Source organism: Pseudorca crassidens, chromosome 1, assembly GCF_039906515.1.
Source record: "Pseudorca crassidens isolate mPseCra1 chromosome 1, mPseCra1.hap1, whole genome shotgun sequence".
In the NCBI taxonomy this organism is placed as follows: Eukaryota; Metazoa; Chordata; class Mammalia; order Artiodactyla; family Delphinidae; genus Pseudorca; species Pseudorca crassidens.
Genome location: NC_090296.1, coordinates 34,894,751 through 34,911,240, shown reverse-complemented (window position 1 = coordinate 34,911,240; position 16,490 = coordinate 34,894,751). Strand labels below are relative to the sequence as shown.

Genomic DNA, 16,490 nt, shown 5'->3' with positions numbered 1-16,490 from the left:
TTAGGAACTTTGTGTCAGGAGCCAAGTCAAAGACCAAATATTAGAACAAAAGATGCTCTTCATGCTCTTATCACTTAGGAAATTACAAGGATTTTAGGAGCTCTGTGCCAGGAACCAGGGGCAGAGACCAATATATAAATATATATATATATATTTTTTTTCTATTACCTCACAACCACTATCACAGTCTACTGATATCAACATTTTACCAGTTCAAGTGAAGTGTAGAAAGCATTCCTCCCTCTACTCTTCCATATTTATAATTGTCTTAATATTTCCTCTACATTCATTGAGACCCACATCAGACAGTACCATAATTTTCACTTCAACCATCACATGTAACTTAGAAAACTTAAGAGGAGAAAGAAAGTCTGTGTGTTTACTCATATTTTTGCTCTTTCCATTGTTCTTCCTTCTTGATGTTCTAAGATTCCTTCTTTCAGCATTTTCTTTTTGCTCAGAGAACTTCCTTTACCCATTCTCTTAAGGTAGGTCAGCTGGTAACAGATTCTTTTAGTTTTCCTTCATCTGAAAATTTCTTGATTTCCCCTTCATTCCTGGAGAATGTTTTCACTGGATATACAATTCTGGGTTGACAGTTTTCTTTCAGCACTTGGAAAATTGTGCCACTTCCTTCCAGCCTCCATGGTTTCTGATGGGAAATCTCTGTCACGTGAGTTATTTTTCCCCTTTAAGTAAGGTATTGTTTCTCCACCACTGCTTTCAAGATTTTTTGTCTTTAGTTTTCAGAAATTTGACTATGATATATCTTGGCACGAATTTCTTTGGGTTAATCGTATTTTGTGTTTACTCACCTTCTTGCATATGTAAGTTTATGTCTTGCCAAATTTGGGAAACTTTCAGCCATTATTTCTTCACCTTTTTTTTTTTTTTTTCCAGCCTCACCTTCTTTCTCCTCTCTTTCTGATCAAATGAAACGATTATTAGATTTTTTTGTTATAGTCCCAAGGTCCCTAAAGCTCTGTTCATTTTTTTTTCCAGTCTGTTTTCTCTCTGTTGGTCATATTGAGTGACTGCTATCTTCAAGTTCACTGATTCTTTCCTGTGTCCTTCCATTTTGTTGTTGAGTCCATACATTGAGTTTTTAATTTTAGTTATTATATTTTTCAGTTCTAAAATTTCCATGTGGTGATTTTTGATATCTTCTATTCTTTACTGAGACCCAATTTTTTCAACTGTTTTAAATGTGTTTGTAATTGCTTGTTGAAGCATTTTTATTATGGCTACTTAAAATCCTGGTCAGATAATTCTAACAACTATGTCATCTTGGTATTGGCATCTGTTGATTGTCTATTGTCTTTCAAGTGGAGATTTTTCTGATGAATGACTTTAGCTAGAAACCTGAGCACTTTTAATATTATGAGATTTTGTATCTTATTTAAATCTTCTGTTATAGCAGGTCTCCACTTGAGATGGGCTGGGATCTGGGACCTGGGACCATTTACTGGAGTGCTTGAACCTGGACAAATGTCCCCTCAAGCAACAGAATACAAAGCAACTATAAGGGACTAAAAATAACTGCATGCATGGGCAGTTGGGGCAATTATGAACAATAAGATACAGAAAAAACTCAAACCAACTGCCACTTCTAAGGTTCCAGGAGCAAAAGCTGGGTACTGTTTATGATCCCTTCACACAGCACCACCAAGAGTGTGGGCAGACCACCTAATCTACACCTCCTGCCCAACGCACGTATGTGCCCATTCTTACCCCTTTTAAGGACCCAAGCAGCTCCTCTTGTGGAACGAGCATGGGCACCTGACTTGTTTTCACTCCCTCCTGCTGCAGCATGAGCCCCAATAAAGCCTTGCCTGGAATTCTTGTCTGGTCTCTTCTCAATATCTATTGATTAAAGAGTCCAGCGGCCCAGGTTGCTAACACACTGATGCTGCTCCAGCAGAGGTAGAAGGGCACCACCACATCACTAGGTAGGGGCAGCGTCCAGGTTCCCCACTTGGCCTCCATTGACACCTGGTGGGGAGGCGTTCCTTGTAACTTCTGGGTGGCTGTGGAAGTCCAGGCTTCCCACACGTTCTCCACTGACACCACAGGGTGGCACTAGCAGAAGCTATTACCACTCAGCCTTCTCTGATGTCGCCCCAGCAGCAGGGTGGGGCTCCTCTTTACAGCCTAGCGAAGGTGAAAGTCTAGATTACCCCCCTCGGCCTTTGTGGCAGGGATGATGATGGGGCTGCAGTTTTTTCTGTAGTGTTGTGCTGGAGTAAAGTAGTTATTGTCTAAAAGTTTTCTGTGTTGCTAGGCTGCTCTTTATTTTGTCTTTTGGCTAAAGAGAACAGGTTTCTGTAGCGCATTTCTTCAATTCCCTACAGAGGTTTCTGTAGGCCATCTTCTCCAGCATGCAGTCTGGGACATACGAGGGAAAAAGAAAACCCAGGGAACTCACCACTGTGTCCTTCTAGGGTCCCTAGTCAGCCTCCTTCTCTCCATCTTTCAGAGTCTTCTTTTGTTTGTTTCATATAAAATGTCCAAGGATTTTAGTTGTTCTTTTTTTTTTTTTTTTTTTTTTTGCGGTACGCGAGCCTCTCACTGTTGTGGCCTCTCCCGTTGCGGAGCACAGGCTCCGGACGCGCAGGCTCAGCGGCCATGGCTCACGGGCCCAGCCGCTCCGCGGCATGTAGGATCTTCCCGGACCGGGGCACGAACCCGTGTCCCCTGCATCGGCAGGTGGACTCTCAACCACTGCGCCACCAGGTAAGCCCTTTAGCTGTTCTTAATGGGAAGGATAGGGAAAGGTATGTCTGCCTTGTGGACAAAGAATGTCACTTGCCATTTCAGTAAACAAAGGATGTTGAGGCCATCAAGACATCAGTCACTGGGCTTCCCTGGTGGCGCAGTGGTTGAGAATCCATCTGCCAATGCAGGGGACACAGGTTTGAGCCCTGGTCCGGGAAGATCCCACATGCCATGGAGCAACTAAGCCCGTGAGTCACAACTACTGAGCCTGCATGCCACAACTACTGAAGCCCTCGTGCCTAGAGCCCGTGCTCTGCAACAAGATAAGCCACCGCAATGAGAAGCCTACGCACCACAACGAAGAGTAGCCCCTGCTCACCACAACTAGAGGAAGCCCACGCACAGCAACGAAGTCTTAATGCAGCCAAAAATAAATAAATTAAGTAAATTAATTTTTTAAGAAAAGACATCAGTCACTGCAGCTATGCCCCTAGTGGTGCACAGAGGGGAACTCAGGATGGAGGAAAAACTAGGGTACTGGCCCTAGGTAGTTAAGGTGCATATCAAAGGAATAATTTCATTAAGCCCAGACTCTTGCATCTTCCCATACTTAGAAAAGTGCTAAATTCATTAACTTGAGATGCCTGGTTTTTCCTTAATTAGCAGTAATCTTTTTGTGTTCTGACTACTTGGGTTTTTTTTTTTTTTTTTTTTTTTTTTTTTGCGTTACGCGGGCCTCTCACTGTTGTGGCCTCTCCCGTTGCGGAGCACAGGCTCCGGACACGCAGGCCCAGCCGCCATAGCTCACGGGCCTATCTGCTCCGCGGCACGCGGGATCCTCCCAGACCGGGACACGAACCCGCGTCCCCCGCATCGGCAGGCGGACTCCCAACCACCGCGCCACCAGGGAAGCCCCTACTTGGGTTTTTTTGTTTTTGTTTGTTTGTTGCAAAAACTCCTATATATCCTGGCTCCTCCCTTACCTCTTTGGAGCAGTCCCTCAGAGCTTCTGAGAGGCTGTCTCCCAGGCTGAAGTCTTTAGTAAGCCAGCAAATAAAACATAATTCTCAACTTTTGGGTTGTGCATTTTTTTTCAGTAGACAACCCCATCTTTCAGAAGCAGAGTTTTCTTTATCTGTCCATATAAAACAATTTTTTTATTGAGGGGTTATCATCCATGCAGTAAAATATAGTCTATGCCTTACTTTTTCATATTCTTAAATGGTGTCTTTTGATGAACAGAGGTTTTAATTGTAATAAAGTCTAAGTTAGCAATATTTTCCTTTATGGTTAGTGCTGTTGTATGTTTTGTTTAAGAAACTTTGCCTGCCTCAAGTTCATGAAAATATTCGATTCCTTTTTTTTTCTAGAAGCTTTATTGTTTTATCTTTCATATTTATGCCTATGATCCATTTTTAATACTTTGTTTAATATGAGATAAGGGTCAAGGCTCTTTTTTTTTCCCCTACAACATTTGTCAAAAAGAACATCTTTTCTCCACTGATGGCAGTGGTGCCTTTATTGTAAACTAGGTGACGACCTCTGCAGCGGTCTGTTTCCAGACTCTGTTATGTTCTGTTGCTCTCTTTTGTCTTTCCTTGTGCCAACATCAACCTGTCTTTATAGTAGGTTTTGATTTCTCATTGTGTTAAGTCTTCCAGCTTTGATATTTTACTTCAAGACTGTGTTGGCTGTTCTAGATTCTTTGTATTTTCACCAGAAATCCTGCTTGGGTTGCATTGAGTCTGTCAATCAATTTAGGGAGAATTGACTTTTTTTTTTTAAACTGAGGTATAGTTGATTTACAATATGTAAGTTTCAGGTGTACAACTTAGTGATTCATGGTATTTCAAGATTATACTCCATTATAGTTATTATAAAGTATTGCCTATATTCCCTGTGCTGTACAACATATCCTTGTAGCTTATTTATTTTTAACATCTTATTTATGTTGTCTTCTAGCCCATGACCTGGTATATGTCTCCATTTATTTAGGTCTTCTCTAGTTTCTCTCAGCAATCTCCTTGTGCATTTCATTACACTTATTTCTAGGTATTTGGTGTTTTTTTTATACTCTTATAAATAATGTATATTTTTAAAATTTTATTACTTGTCCATTTTTAATAAGATATGTTTATTATTTTCCCAACATCAAACTGAAATTTTATGAAAGAAAATACACCCATAATTGTGTCACCTAAACAAATCTTCATTTCCCAAGCATTTAAGTCCTTTCGTTTTAATGTTTTTAATTGTTGAGAAGATGATGCAATACAGAAAATTTGTGGGGACTTCCCTGGTGGTCCAGTGGTTAAGAATCTTCCTTCCAATGCAGGGGACACAGGTTCGATCCCTTCTTGGGGAACTAAGATCCCACATGCAGTGGGGCAACCAAGCCCGTGTGCCACAACTACTGAGCCTGTACGCTCTGGAGCCCACGCACCACAACTAGAGAGCCTGTGCACTGCAACTACTGAGCCTGCGTGCTCTGGAGCCCATACGTCAAAACTAGAGAAGCCTGCGTGCCACAACGAAGAGCCCACGTGCTGCAACTAAGACCCAATGCGGCCAAATAAATAAATAAATATTTTTTTAAAAAAGAAAAGAAAATGTGAATGAGAGAAAAAAATTACACAAGTCCTAAAGACCGTTCAGTTTTACATATTACTTTTCCATCATTTTCTTAGTTTCTGCACTTTTAAAAATTATTGTAGTGATAGTATATAAACCATTTTGTAATGTTAAAATATAAACTGAGGCATTTAAAAAATGTTAAGAGTTTATTTGAGAAAAAAATCAATTCAAATTGGGCAGCACCAAACCAGAAGTGGGTAAGAACTCTCATTCCACTGACAGGAGCTAGGGGAAAGACTTGTATAGAGAAAAGGTAGAAGCAAAGCAAGGAAATCATCTGATTAGCTTTAGCATAAGGTTGTAGTATTTGGAATGCCTGATTGGCCATTTGTGATTGGTTGCCCTTAAGTTTAGATTTCTTAACTTTGAGGCATTTATAGGTTTTGGTTTGCTTATGTAGGCAGCAAAGGTATTAGGATCACCTCAGTGTAATTAATTTAACAAAAATTAATGTTTTGGCAGACATTTTCCATATTTCTATAGATTTTATAAATACATTTGAAATAGCTACATAGTGTATATTTATAGCTGATTCACTTTGTTATAGAGCAGAAACTAACACACCATTGTAAAGCAATTATACTCCAATAAAGATGTTAAAAAGAGAAAGGAAAATAAAATAAAATAGCTACATAGTGTTCCAGCCTGTTAATCTACCATAATTTACTTCATACCACCCTCTTGTTTTCCCACCCAGTGAAAATGGCTAGTAACTATTTCATATAAGGAAGAATGACAGTGGAAAAAATAAACAACTAGAGAAGGAAGGAAAAATAGACACGTAGAAATAGAAGGAAACCTACAGAAACAGATACAGCACAGAAAGCAGAGGGTTTTTTTCTTGGAGTCATATCCCCATCTTGTGCCATTTTAGGATAGTAAAGCTTAATGTTTTCAATTTAAATCAACGAACCACCTGGCTTTTTTGTGGGAGGTTTCTCTGCCCTTGAAATATCAAGAGACTTTATATCCTTGTACACTAAAGTTTTTCTTAATGGAATAAACCAAACGTGGGAAAGTTTAGTTAAAATGATGGATCTAGTTTGACGGACATAGGCTTGAGAAACAGGTTCAGTTAGATCATTATATTCTCAGCTCAGTTTCAAGTGATGGGTAGCAACGACTTCTTTAAGTGATTTTGATGAAGCCACAACTGTGTAGCCTAGGAAGTTAAGTTACTTTCATGTGAATATGATTCTGAAGATTTAAAATGAAAAGTGAAAGAAGGCTGGTGAAAGACTTACCATTCAAAGTGTGGTAGGTAGACCAGCAGCATGGGCATCACCTAGGAGCTTGTGAGAAATGCAGATTCTTGGGTCTCACAGCAGACCTACTGAGCTTAACAAGAGTCTCAGATGATTTGTTTGCACATTAAAGTCTGAGAAGCTCTGAAAGATCTAACTCTTCATACTGCATTCTCTACCCTGACTGCATATTAGAGCCACCTGGGGAGGTTTTAAACTGTTGCCTGGGTCCATCCCTGATAAATAATGGGTGGTAGGGGAGGGAGGATATGGACTTGAGTGTTTCTTAGAAAGGTCCGTAGGTTCTTTTTAACAGCTGCCAGGGTTGAAAACTGTTGGAAGGAAACCTTTTCCTCTGTCATTTCAGGTTCAAGTGAGTGGGGGCTTGCGAATTAACTGACAATAGATTAACAGGAGAAAAGAAAGTTGCTCAGTGATGAGTAACTCGCTGAATAGCCAAAGTAAAGCTATATACACCAGCTTAACAAAAGGAGAGGGGGTTAGGGCTTCATACTTCAAAGTATGGAAAGTTCTGTTGGGCTTTTTGACGCTAATAGGCAGCTGGTTCCCTTTTTGGTGTTAAAAGTCAGTCATTTCCCAATCAGGAAAATCCCTCAGTGGGGTGGGCTGGTGGGAGTCAATGGCAGCTGTATTTTCAGGAGGCTCTGATTAAGTTTCTTTTTTTTTTTAATGTTCTTTTATGGCTGATAATCAGGTATTATTAGTTTAAAGTAATTTTCATACTACCTTGGTGGGCTATTCATCTTTTCAGAACTATTACTCTAGTACCACTATTCTACTACTCTATATTATATGTATCAATATTACTCTAGTACCACCATGTTCCTCCTCGCCCAGGCTTAAAATCTCTCCTCTGTTTCCCTCCCTAATCTGTAGCTAAGTACCATCTATTCCAGTTGTGCAGTACTTTTAACATCTGTCCCTCATCTCCCTGACTGCACTAGTTAAAGTTCTCCCCCATACATACTCTCTACCACATTACCTTATTTTTCACACGTATTTAATTTATCATGCATATCAGTACCTACAATTCTCTGTCTCAAGGAGAGCTTGGATTCTAACACTGTACTCCCAGATCCTAAAACACTATCTGACAAACAGTGGGCGCCCAAATATTTATTGACTCTCTCCCTCCACTTCCATCACTCAAGTTCATGCCTCTTAGCTGAAATCACTATTCTCACCATTCCCCAGACACCCTACAGATTCCTCCTGGAAAATCCTTAAGGCTCGGCTTGAACGCCAATTGCATGAAATCTTCCCTGTCCCATATAAGAGTGGTAATTCCATCCTCAGAACTTTTCAGAGCATAAAGAGACATGACTTCTTTTCAAAGACAGTTAAGATAAACAAGGTCCTCCTGGATAGCATAGGGAACTGTATTCACTATCTTGTAATAACCTATAATGGAAAAGAATACATATATATAACTGAATCACTTTGCTGTACACCAGAAACTAACACAATATTGTAAATTAATTATACTTCAATTTTAAAAGACACATGTCATTTAATATCTATTTATTCAATACAAATTTATTGAACACCCTTCATGTAGCACTGTGTTAAATGATAGTAAGATACCATTCAGGCTCTCAAACAAGCTGCTCTCCAGGAGAAAGAAATAATCCTCTAAATAGGCAATTGTAAATCAGAGGATTAAGTGAACCATGGGAGGGGTAATTAATACCCTTGTTCTGACTTGGTTTTGGATTCTGCTTTTGACTCCTTACTCTGTGACCTTGAGCCAATGACTTAGCCTTACCAGGTCTTGGTTACCATATCGTAAATGGAGATAATACCAGTGCCTACCTCACTGCCTTGCGATGAGAATTTAATTAACACTTGCAAAGTGTTGAGCAGGTATCTAGTATATAGTAATCATTCAGTAATGTTAGCAAGTACTATTATGACTAACTCAGCTTTGGAAGGTCTGGAGAGGCTTCTCTGAAGAAGTAACTTCAAAATGAAAACCTGAAGAATGAGAAGAAATTAAGGAAGGGAAGGGAGGGAGGGAGAAGACGTAAGGTTCCCAATAGAAAGAACAGTAAAGTGCAAAGGGCCCGAAGCTCGTTTTCAGTTTGGAACCTGAACAAAGGACAAAGTGTTCCGTGTCTTCGGCAGCCCCAGCCTCTGCTGGCACTAAAAGAGATTTCACACCTAAATTTCATTTGGCCCTTGATAGCAGCCATTGGTCTGCTTTCACTCCTCCATCACTGATCAGGGCCCCAGATAAAAACCCCTCTGTGTTGTGGTGGTGGTGGTAGGGGAGGGGGAGGGGAAGTGATGAGTATGTGAGGGGCTCAGGCACCTGCCTCCACACAGGGCTGCTGGTTGGGCAGGCAATGAAACCAGTCACTTACTCTTATGCCCCCTCCTCTAGTCCCTTCACTCCCGCCTCTCTACTGAACCCAGGAATCTCCATTGCATGGTAAACAGACTCCTAAGTTTTACCCTCCGTAGAACTCATCCTTTGCTTCCTTACTTTAACCGTATTCTAGGGTTGTTATGTTAATTCTCTCAGCTCCAGGATGGAAACGTGAGAAAGAAGGGACCACATTTTCCCAACTCCCTAATGCAGACTCAGGACCATTAACCCTTTGTGTAAAAAAGTCTTCTGAAGTTTATGCTCTTCAACGCTACCCCTGAGACCTGACCCCCCACCTACCAGTCTGACCCAAGTCACCGTGCTTCCTCTGCTCTGCACGTTTGGGCTATACGGGCATTCTTGTTCTTTCTCTGACCCACAAGCAGGTTTCAACTTCGGGGTTTTTGATCTTGCTGTTCCCGTAAGCCTGGAAGGCTCTTTCCCTAGAACTTGTTATGGCAGCTCCTTCTCGTCATTCAGGTCTTTGGCTCAAATGTCAGTTTGGAGAGGCCTTTCTCGACACCCCTCTCTAAAACATCATGTCCTGTCCCATTACCCTGCATAATTTTCTCCATAGAATTTACTGCCATCTGAAATTATGTATCTACTTGACTGTTTTCCCCACTAGAAGGTAAGTACTGGGAGTGATGAGATATTATCTGTCTTCATCTTTATCAGCAGCACATAGAACAATGTTTTGCACGTTAAATATTGACAATAAATGAATGAATGAATATCTTAAATTAAGAGGCTCTAAATTTTGTCAAAAGGTGTGGTCAATGAGCTCAGCCCTTTAGTATGTAAAAGCAGAAGTCCCAAAAGAAATCTTTGGGAATTTCCACTTACCATATCAGAGCCATAGACCAAGGACCATGAGTAAGGGTTTCATAAGAATCTGGAAGATTTGTTTATTATTTACCAAGCTCCTGCTATGTGCCAAGCACTGTACTCAGGAAAGGACCAAACGATGAACAGAAAAAGTCATGGTTCCTGCCTTTGAGAATTTGCAATTTAGTCCTTTCTGAGTTCCCTTGGATTTGCAGTAAACAGTGTTGTGCTGGAACCTGCTTTTAGCCACCTGCAAAACCCTACTGTTAAATTTTCAGGAATTTTGCAAGCCAGTTGTTAAACACTGCCATCATTAAAAGTCAAATTATATAAACTTACAAGTAAATTATGTTAAAAACAAAGATAATATACACTCAAAACTTTATGCCTAATTATTTTACTGTGTCTTACTATTTTTTATACTCTTGAGGTTATTTATGTTGATTGTATATGTATGGTGGAAACATTATATAGTGAGCACCGTTTCCCAGCTCCATGTTCAGTGACATCACTATGGTAGCTTGAAATGGTAGCTGTGGGGGAGTATTTACCCCAGGGAACTCGCCCAACACCATAATCAGGTCTTATCTACTCACCACCCTCACCCCCAACACACACTCCCAGCAACCTATCAAGGGATAGAGTATGTGTTGGCAGCCACTGAATTAAAGAGGCAGAATCTCTAGGTCATCCTATAAAGGAAGAAGAAAAACAGAATCAGCTGGTTTGGACCTGAGGAAGGGTCCTAAAACTATGCTATAATAAGAGTACTACAAGTTTTAAAGTAAATTTCTAAAAATTCATTCTTTTATGTAATTTCAGAATATTATCTTTAATAACTTAAGAAAATAAATTTATTTATTTTAGTTTTGGCTGCGTTGGGTCTTCGTTGCTGCGGGCGGGCTTTCTCTAGTTGTGGTGAGCGGGAGCTATTCTTAGCGGTGCGCGGGCTTCTCATTGCGGTGGCTTCTCTTGTTGCGGAGCACGGGCTTCAGTAGTTGCGGCACGCGGACTCAGTAGCTGTGGCTCGCGGGTTCTAGAGCACAGGCTCAGTAGTTGTGGCGCACGGTCTTAGCTGCTCCGCGACACGTGGGATCTTCCCGGACCAGGGCTCGAACCCGTGTCTCCTGCATTGGCAGGCAGATTCTTAACCGCTGCGCCACCAGGGAAGCACCTAAAAATTTATTTTTGGTAGGACTAACGTCCAGATTCCTGCAAGCCATTCCTGCAAGACACTAGTCATGGATAAGAACTTGGAATCTAGAGTCACATAGCTCTACCAACTTACAAGCTACCTGACTTTGGAAAAGTAAATTATCTTCTCTGATCCTGTAATCTCGTCTTTAAAATAGTCCCTACTTTATGGAATTGTTAGAGGGCTAAAAGTTCTTAGAACTTTAGTTGGTTATTGTTATTAAAATATTATTATTATTAAAACTTTAAGCAGTTACTTTCAGCTCTTTAGCCTCGCTGAAATTTAGAAGTAGTCCAGATATGTTGCTATGTTTGGTTTTTAATAACCAGTGCTCCAGTTATTCAGGTAAAGAATTTAAAACTCCTGGAAGGTACTTTGTAAATCCTAACCTTCCCATCTAAAATAGGTGGGTTACTATTAACACGCCCGGCTGGGAGAGCTCTAATCTAAGTTTGATCTCCTAGCCTTCGACGCCCAAAGGTGGGATAAGTACGTTTCCTGGACTTTGAGCTCTGACACGAAACGGAGCCAAGGGACGCCAGTTTGGTCTCCGCAAGGCACTCACGTGGGGTTGGGCCAAGCCCAGCCCAGCCAACGGTTCCGTAAAATAGGCATCTGCCCGGCGTGCCTCTGTGTGAAGACAGCCACCATCCGCTAGCCTACGTGTGCGTTCGCTTGTTCCGCTGAGTTCGCGAATTTTGCAGGAGCCGACCGCTTCCCGCCCAGGGACACACCTGTCCGTGACCGCACTCTTATTGGCCGGGCCCCGATCTTGGCCCTGTGGCGTCAGCGGCAGGGGCTTGTCCTTGGCCGGAGAGCCTGGGCCAGAGCCGAGTGACATCAGCGAGGGCGTTCGGGGCACTGAGCAGCAGTGGGCGGGGCTTGCCGGAAGGTGTGCCGGGGGCTGGTTGGGGGCGAGGCGGCGGGGCCTGGGCGGGGCGAGGCGGCGGTGACGTCATGGGGCGGCGCGGCGGGGCGCGGCTCGCGCGCCGGTAGGTAACCACTGCAGGCTGCGGTGCTCACCCCAGGCGGCGAGCCGCACGTAGCAGCCTCTCGCTCGTCTACGTCCTGCGCTGCCTATCATGTCCCTGAGGTGCAGCCTCTCGCTTCTTCTCCGTACGCAAGCGCTCTCAGTCCCGAAGAAGTCCGTCCACTCCGTGGCTGTCATTGGAGCCCCATTTTCACGGGGACAGGTGAGAACTGGGACCTGGCACCTTGGTGCAGGATTCCCGCCCCCTCACCCCCCAACCCCCTCACCCAAGCCTGGAGAAATCGGGACCGGTGGGAAGAACGGGGAGGCGAGGAGAGGATGGGGAGAAACGAAGAGGGGACGAGGAGGTGGATTCCCGTGATTGGGCACCGGGGGAGCACGTGGGATTTTCCTCGGTAGAAGGAGGGAGGGGATGAGGGCACCCGGTTTGCCACGTGGGCAGGGGGCAGCGGGCTGGTGGGTTTCTTCGGCCTTACCCCCGAGGAGCGAGAAAGTGGTGGGTTCCGCTTGGGGTGGTGGAGGAGAGGAAAGGAGGGAGAGGATTTCATGGAGGGGCTGGAAGAGGAGAAACCGACCAGAATCCCCGGTGGAAAATTGAGGGAGGAGAGGTTAAAGAGAGGGACCGAGGATTTAAGGCTCCAGGGTCCATTCTCAGAAAGAGAATTAACTGGAAAGGAAATTGGTGCTTGCCTCTCTAGCGGCAGGAAGACGGAAGGGGCTGTTGTGTTCTCTCTTCAATGAAAGAAACCTGCAGTCGTGGAGAGGTCACTGGTGGAGAAGCCGGGGCTCGGCCCTGGCCTGCGACACTTACACCCAACAGCCAGATTCTGGCTTGGCTCAGCCCCTTCCTCTATCTTGCCTCCACTTGCCCTTCCCACAACGAGGGGCTTGGAAGGTTGATCTGAATCCAGTGATTGTTGTTTCTCCTCCTTCCCTGCAAGTGTTTGAAATGACCAGACCTCAGGTGAAAAGAATAAAAGGAAGGGCTGATGCTGTCACAGGTTTTCAGAGGGATCTGCTGGGAACTAAGTATAGCATTGCAGACTTCTGTATTTTTGTGAGCTAAAGTGGTCTTATTTTCTAGTCATCTTCCCTCATATCTGTGTAATTTATCTTACAGAAAAGAAAAGGAGTGGAATATGGTCCCACTGCTGTAAGAGAAGCTGGTTTGATGAAAAGGCTCTCCGATTTGGGTAAGTGGCTGGATTTTAGAAGTCTGAGGGCTGGTAACACGCCAGTTCAGAGTCTTATTCCCTCATGTCCAGGAACTGCACAGCGTCAGCTGTGTATCTGGAAAGCATTTCCCATCCTCCCTTGGATTCCACATGCAGCTTAAGATCTATGGAGGAGTCTCCAGGCAAAGTCTTCTTGCAATAAAGAGCCTGTGTGGAAGGCAAGGAGGCGGAGTGAGGCAGGGCCTGGAACAAGCTGCTAGTGACTGCGAAGTGCTGAGCATGCTGGCTCTCACGCCCACTGTGCAGTCAACCTTTCCCCAAAATTCCAGCTTTCCTAACTCAGTCAGAGGTGCTTATGATTCATCCGTCTAACCAGCTTCCTCTCTTCAAGTCATTCATTTCCTCCTTAGGTTTAAGAACTTTCTATTACTGTAAGCAGAGCCTTAGGTCCGTTTTCTCCAAACTTCCCTGATTATGAAAATCACTTGGTTTACTTGTGAGAAAGAGAGACTGCTAGGCTTCTCAGCGAATGAGTCTGGTTTATTGGCTCTGACGTAGGACCCAGACACGTGCATTTTCACAGGCACCCCAGGTAATCAAAAGTAACGTTGCAGTCTTGTAATCTGGACAGTACTCTAAACGTACAGAACCAGAGGTAAATCCAACCCAGAGATAAATGCCATTTATATAGTAAAGGAAAACCTTTTTAGTAACAGGGTACCAAATTCCAACACCCTTATGGTAGGAAGGTTCTTATATCTAACCCAAATGTTCCTAGCTGCTGTTCAAGTCCATTTCCTCTATTTTATTAGGGCCATTCATATATCTCTTCTGGAGCTATAAAGTGCAAAAGGCATGGCAGTAGGGAACTATAGGTCCTGGAGATACTAATACAGAATCTAGGTGAACTACAAATCCCCTACCCGTGCTTGCTTTGAAACCTCCTCTGCTGATCATTGAGCCCATTCCAGGGGTGGGTTATCTCCCTCTAAAACAGGAATAATGAAGTCACCGTGTGTCTTCCGTACACCTCTGGTTACATATGGATGTGGTGTCTTGATTTGGATACTCAAACCTTTTCTGTTAAATAATAAAGAGACCCTACTGAAGAAGGAATAATTAATCACTTTAATAATTCTCCAAGTTTACCACCAAAGATGAGAGATAAGATTTACACTTAATGTGTCGCAGGTCACCTAATGGGAGGAAGTTGTCCCCCCTCCCCCCGCTTATAAATGAAGATACTGTCCCTTTAAATCAGCTGTACACATTGTTTTTAAAAGCATAATTTTACACTGAGGGAAAGCAATTTCTGCTAATCACTATTTTTTAATACCTGGTAATCCTGCAGCTCATCTGATAAACTGAGCCTGGCTTTGCTCAAATTGCCTGCTCATTGTTCTATTCTGTCTGAAGAGACTTCTGACTAGATTCAATTGTAGCCTCTTACACAGGGGACATTAATAGTATCCAGCCGAGGCTGCTGAATGAGGGGGAAGGGAACATTTATAAGCAGCTTCTCTTACTCATGCTTTGTACACCTCCTTTCCTGCCACAGCTCCTGGTATTTTTCCACTCCAACCTGGGGAAGCCATTCTCCCTAAAATTCCACTCCCTCAAATACTTCCTGTGTAAATCTCCGACCTAAAGTGATGATGAAGCTTCAGTTTATTTGGTCTCCCCTTTAATTTTTTTCAAATAGTTTTCGTTTTACAATTTATATCCTTACCCTGTAGCCGATTGGCAGTCCGGTATCACCAGCAGTCTGAAACAGAATCTCATTGCATGTTAATAAGATTGTGGCACTCAGCAGGTTTCCAGCATGTGGTTTCGGCTAATCTCCAGACATACGTTGGAGAAAAATACCAAGAGAAGTTTCAGTTGCTCTATTCTGAAACAGCATAAGTGGCATGGGTCAAATTTCAAGGGAGAGAAGACCCATGGAAAGGTAGCTCATAAATCCCTTTGTTCCTTGCCTTCTGCTCTGATGTCACAGGCTGCTGGTGTTGCCATGGCATCAGTTATACTTCCTGTTCTCTTGAATGAATATATTTGCCTTTGTCTGGGTTTTTCTTTTCCCCCCCTGGGCTTAGTAAGGACACTCAATGGTTCCTCTCTCAGGTAACCACTTACTTTAGTATACAAAGAGAGCCTGAGAAAAATGAAGAAGTAATTGCTCTGGCAAGGCTTAGGTGCAGTGCCTCTGCTCATGATTCTGGTTAGCTCTTATAGCCACGGTAATTTGCCTTTTTTTTTTTTTTTTTTTCCGGTACGCGAGCCTCTCACTGCTGTGGCCTCTCCCGTTGCGGAGCACAGGCTCCGGACGCACAGGCTCAGCGGCCATGGCTCACGGGCCCAGCCGCTCCGCGGCATGTGGGGTCTTCCCGGACCGGGGCATGAACCTGTATCCGCTGCATCGACAGGCGGACTCTCAACCACTGCGCCATCAGGGAAGACCAATTTGCCCTTTTTTCTTCACAAGTAGGATGAGTGTTCTGTGGGTAACATAAACAGTTTGTCGTGTCTGTCATTGTAATTATGGTAATTTGACCCAGCTGTGGTACTGAAGCGGTGACGGCCTAAATGAACTGTATTCCCGTGACCAGCCAAGGGTCCTGGAGTTCAGGAAGACATATGGGAGCTATTCTGGCTCCCCTCAACTAGGCTAGGGACATTTATTCTTCTGCTCCATTTGGTGCTCCATGAGAGAGCAGAGCAGGCAACTCTGGTTGAGACCCAAGAATCTGAGCTGCTTCAGCAAGAACCAACAGAAAGCCTGAGATAGTTTAAACATAAAGGCATGAGAGCTGTTCATTTGGAACAGATTGATATGTGAGTGCAGGGGTCTGGATGTGCTTTCGGTGTTTGGTAGAGAACAGCAGCCGTCACAGATTTAGTTTTATGATAGTGATGCTTTTCAGCCTGGCTCCCATCCTACCATCACACTGAAACTACTCTGATCAAGCTCACTGATTGGTCAGCCTCTATTTTGCTGGACCTCTCTACTGCACAACTGACCACTTTATTCCTGAAATATTCCGTTAGTCAGGACACTACTCTCTCCTGAGCCTCCTCTCCCTTGCCTGGTCCTTCCTGGACTCCTTTTGGGGATCCTCCTCTTCTTTCCAGCCCTCAAATGCTCATGTCCCCAGTGTTCCACCAGCTTTGTTCTAAGTAGCCTCATCTCACTGTCACAGATGTCTCAAACTCTACAGGTTCGAAACAAAATTCATTATCTTCTCCGTCAAATCTGCTTGTCTTGCTGTCTTCCCATTATCTGTTTCACACTATCACTCGTTATCTAGTTACTCAAGTCAAA

General features: G+C 43.4%; 1 protein-coding gene across 4 annotated transcripts in view; it reads left to right on the top strand.

Annotated features, from left to right (window-relative positions):
* Window positions 1-16,490, top strand: part of ARG2 (arginase 2) — a 43,334-nt gene that overhangs the window by 3,938 nt on the left and 22,906 nt on the right. The window contains exons 2-3 of one of the 4 annotated variants that reach the window (XM_067732667.1): window positions 12,131-12,198; window positions 13,117-13,189. Coding sequence is in view for 3 of the 4 variants with exons in the window: in XM_067732648.1 (XP_067588749.1) it covers window positions 12,088-12,198; window positions 13,117-13,189 (184 nt within the window). In the remaining variant the exon portion in view is untranslated. Of the gene's footprint in view, window positions 1-11,963; window positions 12,199-12,393; window positions 12,493-13,116; window positions 13,190-16,490 lie in introns of those variants that run through there. The other 3 variants (XM_067732648.1, XM_067732657.1, XM_067732675.1) reach the window with 3 other exon arrangements.